At 53.6% G+C, this 8,408-nt stretch overlaps 1 protein-coding gene across 1 annotated transcript; it reads right to left on the bottom strand.

The window, feature by feature from the left end:
* Nucleotides 1–3,026: 3,026 nt before the first annotated feature.
* Nucleotides 3,027–5,744, bottom strand: LOC106858321 (16 kDa beta-galactoside-binding lectin). The gene is made up of 4 exons (XM_014884901.2): nt 5,622–5,744; nt 3,978–4,057; nt 3,697–3,868; nt 3,027–3,238 (listed from the first exon to the last, which is right to left on the bottom strand). The coding sequence occupies exons 1-4, from the start codon at nt 5,628–5,630 to the stop codon at nt 3,095–3,097; spliced, it is 405 nt and encodes a 134-aa protein (XP_014740387.1). The 5' UTR covers nt 5,631–5,744; the 3' UTR covers nt 3,027–3,094.
* Nucleotides 5,745–8,408: the final 2,664 nt, after the last annotated feature.

The raw sequence follows: 8,408 nt of genomic DNA, 5'->3' as shown, positions 1-8,408 counted from the left end.
CCTTTGGTTTGGACATGTTGGAGCCGGGGCTGGGGGAATGCTGAGGGAGGAACATAGCAGTCACCTCCCACAGAGCCTCCTCCTTTTGTACACAGGTTGTTGGTTAATTTCCTTTGTGTATTGTTTGGAAGAAATTGGCAGGCATCGTTTTGTTTGTAAATTCCACGGCTCGCAGCCTAGGGCTGCCCCTCAGCTCCCCTAGCACCAGTTCCTGGGTGCACAGTGTCCTCCCACTGTCTTCTGAGGCTGTGACAATCAGGGCCAAACACAGGCTCGTGTAGCCACGCTTGGATGGCCTATTTCTGTCCAGTGAAGTTAATGTGAACTGCTCAGGGAGAGGTTATTTTCTCAGAAGACAAAGCTGCTGGTCTGTCTTAGCTCTCACTGCTGTTCTAAACTGGGCATGAGATTTTAATTCCTGTCTAATCTATTGCTGCCAAACTCGTGTATTTTTTTATAATTGGTTATTTGCTCTCATCTTCTAAGGTATGAGTTGAAAGCACCCATCACTTAATTTGTGTTGATAAAAATCACTTAGGTTAGAAATGACCCTTAAGATCAAGTGCAGTTGTGACCCTAACACCACTAAGTCCACCACTGTGCCCCCAAGTGCCCCATCTCCACCTTCTCTGAATACCTATAGGCATGGTGACTCCACCACTTCCCTGGGCAGCCTGCTCCACTCAAAATACTTCTTCTCACACCCAACTAAGAGTCCATGTAATACCACATGCTGTTTTGTAGGGGGTTTGAGGTCTCATTTTCCCTGGCCGGGATGCTGTAAAGAAATAAAATGGTGATTGTACACTGTGCAGGATTTAAATTCAAAAAAAGAAAGAAGACCTGCAGCCTTTGGCCAAGTTGTGGTGCTTTCTGCTCCTCCCCACAGCAAGCAGGGCTCAGGGTTCTCACAGAAATCATGATAAGAGTTCCCTTTGTGGTTCAGTAGAGCATGCTTGGCAGGGACAAGCATCACTTTCCCATTCACTGTGACCCTCTCCTCTGCAGCAGGCCATGGAGTTCTGGCTTTCTCAATGGCTCTAGGAAGGGACAAAGCCTTGTCACCAGTCCACGAGCCAGCCAGGGCACTCTGCATTTACTGGTGTCACTTAGAGGAACAGGATTATTTATAGCTCCAGGACATGCGAGAAAAGGCTCAAGCAGCAGGAAATGCTGGCAAAGGGATGCTTCCTTCCTACCCTTTCTCCCGTTTTATGGTCTCCTGAGTGGTAACTGCCAGTGCTAAAAAGCAGGATAAAGCTAATTAATTCTTGTGGGAAGTCCAGGAGGAGGGAGGGGGCCCCCAGGAAGGCACTGTTTGTGCCACAGTCAGGAACACTTGTGGCTAACCCGCCTGGCAATCGGGACTGCCAGCTTAAGGACAAAAAAATGGGATTAGCTTTATTCTTGAGTGTTCTGAGACACACAGACTTCACCTGACCAGGGCAGCCTGGAACAGACACACACACAGCTCTAAGCTCTTCTACAAGCTACATCAGGGCCTTGTATTTTTCAGTGTCACACACCTGATTCAACTTACCTTCCATCAGATTATGTGGCAGAGGGAGAAACAAGACAAAAATTGTTCTCTTTTCCCCAACTCCTCACCCCAAATTCCCTGCCAAACACAAAAATGCCAAGTCTCACTTGACAAGGCAAAGCACCAGTGAGACTAGTCTTTAGCTTTCCCTAATAAACAGACCCAAGCCTCTAAACACTTACCTTCCTGTCCCATGAGTGATGGGGTAGCTGCAGGACAGGAACGAATCCCTGTTATCCATGCCCCTGCCCTGCAGGGCTCCTGCCTCTCCCCTGGGTGTGCCCAGCTCCAAGCAGCTCTGTGGTGCAGGGTGGGACAGTGCTGGTGACATGCAGGCAGCCTGTCAGCCTCCCCATAAAGATACTCCACAGAGAGATATTGCCCTGCCCAAGCAGCTGCTCAGCTGTTCAAGCAGCAGCTGTGCCGAGATTAGCCAACAGGAATCACATTCCAGCACCCGAGCAGCGTTGGGCTAAAAACACATCACCTGCACAAGCTGTTACTGACTGAGCCACCCTGTCCAGGCTCCCAGTTCCACACAGCGTGCAGGACTTAGTTTCCATCGGGTCCTCAAATGCCACAGCAGTCCCAGCTCAGTGTTGGGTTAGCGTGAACAGCAGGCTGTGGGCAAAGAGCAGCAGCAGACACACTCCAAGGCATTGCACGAGCACAGAGGTTGTAAGCACAAGAGGCTCTTTAGGAAGCGTTTTTCCTTCCTCATCTGCCTAACTGCAGTTAGTTGTGCTCCGTGCACTCAGGATTAAATGCCCCTGGTCACTCTGTTGGGTACAGCCCTTTAGCAGGGAAGCCTTCCAGACACTGACCCACAGACTGCCACAGGATTTGTCATGCATACCTGATGTGTTGCTCAGCCCCTGACTTCACTTCATGGTACCTGATTCTCTGGGAGCGTCAACACCTCAAGTCTCAAGCACCAGGGACAGCCTGCATTCTCTCAAGTCAGTCCTAAGCTTTGGTCAGGCTTCCCCTTGCCTCGCACATCTTTTCCCCAGCAAGTGCAGGCAGCCCAGCCTGCCTACTCTCCACTGCTCCTCAGGTACACCAGTGCCAGCCTGCAATGCACACAACTGCCGAGCAGGTTCTGGGAAAGCAAAGCTCTTGGCAGGAGCAGAAGCCATGCCCTGTGTGGCCTGTCAGCCCCCCAGCCCCAGCAGGGAGCAGCATTTCATGGTCAGATGGCACAAGGGACACCCAACATACACTTGCTCCTGGCTGGGACTAGTCCTACACTTGAGAAACCAGACAGGGAGCACTCAGTGTAGCCAGCAGGGTGAATGGAGCAACTACTGCTAAGGCAGCTTCGCTCACAGTCAGTCAGGCTTTGCCAGGCTCGTGTCTAGCTCAGTAGTAGCTGCAAGGCTGCAGTGTGAGGAGGAAAGTGGCTGGATGCACAATCCCCTCCCTGCCCACCCCCGTAGCACACACAGGAGCAAGCAGATTAGAGCAGGAAACAGCAGAGGAAGCAGCCATTGCAAATTTTGGTTTATTTCACTGCACAGGGGGCAGAAAACAAAACAAACCAAGCTAGAGCTGTTAGCTGAACTTAATGGCTTTGACTTTGAAGTCACCCTCCACCGCCAGGTATTCAATTTTCTCCATGCCCAGCCGATTTGGGAACTTGAACTCTGCCTCGGGCAGCTTCACCGTTGCCTCGGTTTCATCGAAGGAGATGCACATCTGTAGAGATCCATGAGAGAGAAGGAAGGAATGAAGGCTGGCACATCACAGCTCCCAGGCTTTGCTCCCTCCCCACTACTTCCAGTCTGTGTGCAGGACAGGCGAGGTGGCTGCTGCTGCTCAGCAGCTCAGGCTCCTCCCTGCCCATCAGAGGCAAAGAAGGGGAGGAATGTTCTGGAGTTGTGGGGTAAGACACAGCCAGGATGAGTCCCAGCTCAGTGCTGTCCCTGCTCTGAGGTGTACAGTTCCAACAGGAGCCCACAGTGGGGCACTCAGCCCAGGCCAGACACTGAGCATCGCAGCACAGCTCCAGACACTTCCTTGGCTTTAGCTGCCAGCCTCTTCCCCTCTGGCTCACTCCCCATTCCATGCTTGCTCCTTCTGCACTTCAGAGGCACAGGGCAGCAGTCAAAAGCTGTGCCCTTTGCCCCTCAGTGCTCACACCCCTGGGGCCTCACCTCAACCTTGTCACCCTGCTGGAAGGGAAAGTCAGCCTTCCTGTCCTCCTCCCCCCATGTGCCATCCTCCTTGGAGTTGCACACGATGGTGTTGACATCCCCGTGGCAGTCAAAGCGAGGGTTGAAATGCAGCATGAGGTTGTAGCTGTCCTTCCCGACATTCACAGCAAACCTGGGGAAACACAGCCAGTGCACAGGGGGTGCCAGTGCTGACAAGCTCAACACAGCAGGAGCTCTGGCTTTCCCCAGTGCCCCAAAAACCCATCTGCCTCCTCACTCACCCTTTAGCATCATCCTCGATCTTCCCTTTGACCTTGATGCACTCACCAGGTGTGACATCCAGCTGAGTAACAACCAGTCCCTGCAGGGCCAAGCCACAGGAATTAGTCTATCCCAAGGCAAGGCTTCCAAAGGGCACAAAGCAGCTCTGGCAGACCCAGAGTGCTAGAGTGAGTCAGGCCACCTGCCTGTCCCACAGGCATCTCCCACTCCCCTAAGCAGCATCTGGTGACAAGGAGCTGAGGTGGGTTGGCCCTGGCTGGAGCCAGGTACCGACCCAAGCCACTCTGTCGCAGCCGGATGGGGGGAGAAAATACAACAAAAGGCTCATGAGTTGAAACAAAGATGGGCAGAGGTCACTCACTGATTACTGTCACAGGCAAAACAGAATCAACTTGGGAAAATTAATTAAATGTATTACTAATTTAAATCAGAGCAGAAAAATGAGAAGTAAAATAGGCCTTTAAAACGCCTTCCCCCACTCCTTCCCAGGCTCTACCTTTTCCCCTTCAGTGGCACAGGGAGGCAGAGAAGGGGATTTACAGCCAGTTCATCACAGGGTGTTTCTGCCCCTGCTCCAGCAGAGGAATTTGCCCCTGCTCAGTGTGGGTCCATCCCTCCAGTGTGAGTCCTCCATGTGAGCTACAGCTCTTCACAGCTGTTCCAACATGGGTCACAGCCTTCTTCAGGCATCCCCTTGCCCCACATAGGATCCTCCCTGGGCTGCAAGTGGCTTTGTGCCTGCCTGTTGACATCCGTGGGCTGCAGAGGGACAGCTGCCTCGCCATGGCCTTCACCACAGGCTGCAGGCTGTTATCACAGAGGCACTCCTGCTGTCACTGATGCCTCGGCCCTGGCCAGCACTGTGTCCGTCCTGGAGCCTGCTGGCCTTGGCTCTGCCCGACACAGGGAAGCTTCTGGCAGCCTCTCACAGGAGCCACCCTGGCAGCCCCCTCTGTTACCACAAGCTGGCCACTCAGGCCCAGTGCAGAGGTGATTCACCAGCTGCTACAGGAGCCGTGTGCTGAGCTACTTACCCCTGTGCCTGTCAGGTAGGGAGGCAAACTGCAAATGAGCTCACTTGGGCACTACCCCCAGCCCCCTGACGCTATCCCTGCCCTCCTGCCTGCTCCCTGCTCTGCCCACACACAGCCTGCTCAGCTCAGGGTTCCTCGAGTCACTTATCCCCACTGCACTAACTCTGCCTCCTGGCTCTGGAATGCAGCCGCTGGGCCCGAGGGGGGCTTTCGAGGAAACGGCTGGGTTAGGATACACTGCCAGCCTGCTTTCCTCTCCTGTTGCATTGAGTTAACCCACTCCTGCACCCAAAAGGCATTTTTCCAGAATAAAAAATACATAGATTAAGGAAAAAAATTATAGAGTCTGGAAACTGTAGAGTTACAAATGGGCCCAAACCTTTAGAGTACTTCAGAATATAAACATTCCTCAGCTCCCCCATTTAGATAACATGCTAGAGAAGAGGAGAAGAAACACGGCTGGTCAGCCCTAACTATTCCTCCCACAGCTATGTATCAACCTTGCATTTCCTCTCAATTAATCCTCTTCTACCTCTGGCACCACGCCCAAAACCCACAGGCAGCCCAGCCTAGTCCCAGTCAGGCTGAGCACATCACCGCGGCACTCACTTTCTCCATGCTGCAGACACCAGCCCCAGCAGGCAGACAGCCCCGAGCCCCTTAGCCGAGCAGCAGTGACGCAGCGCCCGGCTCCGGCAGCTTAAGTGGCTCGGGCAGCACCATCACATGATCGGGGGGAGGTGGAGAAGGGCATGGATTGATCAATCCCAGCTGCTGCCGCCGGGGCTTCCCAGCCATTCACAGGGGGCAGCGGGAGATCTCTATTGACATTATTCTTTGCAGGCGGTTTGTCCATGATTTTCAGAACTAGTGATTGTTTGCTTCTGCGTGATCCTAGAAATCCTTACTGTAAGCTCTCCTAGCTGCTATGCAGCGTCTCTTGGCTCCTATCCCAGGAACCGGAGTGCTGCTCTGTGCTAGGAGCGAGATCTGTGTCTAAAATCAGGGTTGGGAGTACTCGTGTTCCTGCTGCCAAGTGGCTCCTCTGTGCATAGGGGTGGATGTGCTCTCCCAGTCCAGCCCAGTGACTGGGGGGAGACCCTGGGTACAAAGCCTGACTGCTTGCAGGTCAATGAAATGAAAAATGGAATTAAAGCCGAGGGCTTGGTACAGCCCATATCAGCATTTCAGCGGTGCCTAAAAGGTTAAGGTTGGCGGTGTGGAGCTCTAAGTAGATGTGAGAATTCAGGCTGTGGCTTTTGAAAAGTAGCACGGTCTCGCTGGTTCCATTCCAGTTGCAGAAGGCTCCGGAGGGAAAAGAGAAATGCTTTGTTACGGGAGGAGGAGGCGGGGCAGGGCTGTGTGCAGGGACAGGAGAGGAGGCTGCTATCCCAGACGGTGCCCAGCTCCTGCCATTCCCGGGTTCTGTGCCCCCAGAAAGCACCGGGCAGGCCTGCCCCGAGGCTCTGTGCAGGGCAGGGAGGTGAAGGGGGAGCGGCTGCAGCGGGCCGTGTCACTCGTTCGGCTTGTACCTTTGCGTGAGCTTTAGCAGGGTCCTCAAGCCACTGTGCCTCAGTTTCCCTGAGGCCTGAAGTGACGCTAAGGACGCACAGCTTCCCAATCCTGCCTGTAAACCCACTATAAAAGCACAATGTGCTACTTGCTGAGCGGTGACCAGCCCGGGCACCTCCCAACACAGTGCGGGAATTCGTGGCTGCCTGGTGGTGGGAAACATGCTGCCCTGCTGCAACTTCATTGGAGCTATTAAAGCAACAGCATCCTGACTCCTGATGCCATCCTTTGCCCCAGATATCCCCCACACCCATTTCAGAACATTCCCGTGGCATTTCAGCCAAGCTGATCTGCGTTTGAACTAAAAAGTCACAAGCTCGGATTGCAGCCCTGTGACTGGGGTGCATAAAAGAGGACAAAATGCTGACTGAAAGTGCTGCAGGGAAAATCCAGGATATCGCCTCCAGCTAACTCCCTGGCCATCCTGTGCACACCCAAGAGCCGTGCAGAAGTCAGGAGTTAGCTGTGGGAGCAGAGTTCATGCAGATAGCAAATGCCACTGAGAGCAGGCCCCCTCCACTGAGAGTTTGGAGAAATCCCAACTAATTCCACCTTAAGTTAGCCCCCTTCTCCAGCGGTGTTAGCCAGGATCACGTGTGAGGGACGGGCTTTAGGCGCCTGAGTTAGTGTGCAGTTGTTCCCCGGCCGCTGGCACGCGTGAGGGATTGAGCAAATTCTGTTTGGTCGGTTGGGTTTGTGTATTTGTTTTCCTTTCAGCTCTGTGAAATCCCTGGAGACTTGTGTCCTCCTTTCAGTGCTAGGCCCTCTGACTCCCGAGATGCACATTTCATGTGGGCTGCTCCTCTGTCCTTCAGACAGTGAATTACCTTTCTAATAACACGGGGAGACTGCACAGTTTGTTGTCCTTGAGTGCTCTGCACTGGTTGGTTTGGTAGCAAAGCCTTTGGTCTTTGGATTTAAAGCACTCCTTGTCGTGAGCCTTGTGAAATCAGCAAGATGTTTGTTCTGGGGCTACACTGCTGAGTTGCTCCATTGTCCATGTTTCTCAGGCATTAAGTGGGAGAAAAATGGGGGACACAATGGGTGTCTTTGCCCTTCAGAGAGCTGGTAAAGGAAGGCGGGCTGCGAAGCAAGGCCACATTGGGCAATCCCACCCATCAGGGATGATCCCAGCCTCCATGCACAACGTGAGGCAAACCACATCTTCAACTCCTGCAGGGAGGGACTCATGCACCCCCAGTCCCCGTGCACCCACAGGAGGCAGGCAGAGGGCTGGGCTGTGTTTCAAAGGCCTGGGGGAGAAAGGGAGAGGCACTGTCCTATGCAAGCCCCTCTCACTCCCCAGGTCCAGCAGGGGATGTTCTGAGAAGAAACCCTGGGCAGAAGAGGCCAGGGGAGCCCTGCCTGGGTTGTTACAAGGCCCAGAGAGAGAGTAGCAGGGCACACACGGTGCAAGTGTTCCCATTTCAGGTGTCACAGCTCTCTACCTGCTTTTGGAGAAGAGTGTTGCACCCACCTGGCAGCTGGGAGAGAAGAGTCATCTCCCACTCATCCCGAGGTGATGTGCAGAGGAATTTTTGGCTATGGGGAAAATGAGGGTTGGCTTCCCAGTGCTTGGCCTTGCAGGCTTGCTTGTGGGTACAGGGTCCTGCCCAGCACCAGGTGTCCAGCCCAAAGTCTTCAATCACCTCTTGGTTTGCACAGGCTGAAGGCAGACAGCTGGCCAGTCAGATTTACTTGTAACTCCCTAGAAACGTCCCAGATCTGCTTCAGAAGCAAAGGGTGCAGCATGCTGAGCGTTACTCTTTTTAATCTCCTGTGACAAAATCTACACCCTAGCCACTGGCCAAGTCGTATTCCTGG

The sequence above is a fragment of the Sturnus vulgaris genome, chromosome 4 (assembly GCF_052056855.1).
Source record: "Sturnus vulgaris isolate bStuVul1 chromosome 4, bStuVul1.hap1, whole genome shotgun sequence".
Classification (NCBI taxonomy): Eukaryota; Metazoa; Chordata; class Aves; order Passeriformes; family Sturnidae; genus Sturnus; species Sturnus vulgaris.
The sequence above is the reverse complement of the archived record's forward strand: the minus strand, read 5'-3'. Positions and strand labels throughout refer to the sequence as shown.

What these genes read in the sequence shown, in the direction of transcription:
- LOC106858321 (XM_014884901.2), bottom strand. An exon ending in ATCGAGGATGATGCTAAAGG is followed by an intron (nt 3,869 to 3,977) that starts GTGAGTGAGGAG and finishes GTGTTTCCCCAG; the next exon opens with GTTTGCTGTGAATGTCGGGA. An exon ending in AGCAGGGTGACAAGGTTGAG is followed by an intron (nt 3,239 to 3,696) that starts GTGAGGCCCCAG and finishes GGATCTCTACAG; the next exon opens with ATGTGCATCTCCTTCGATGA.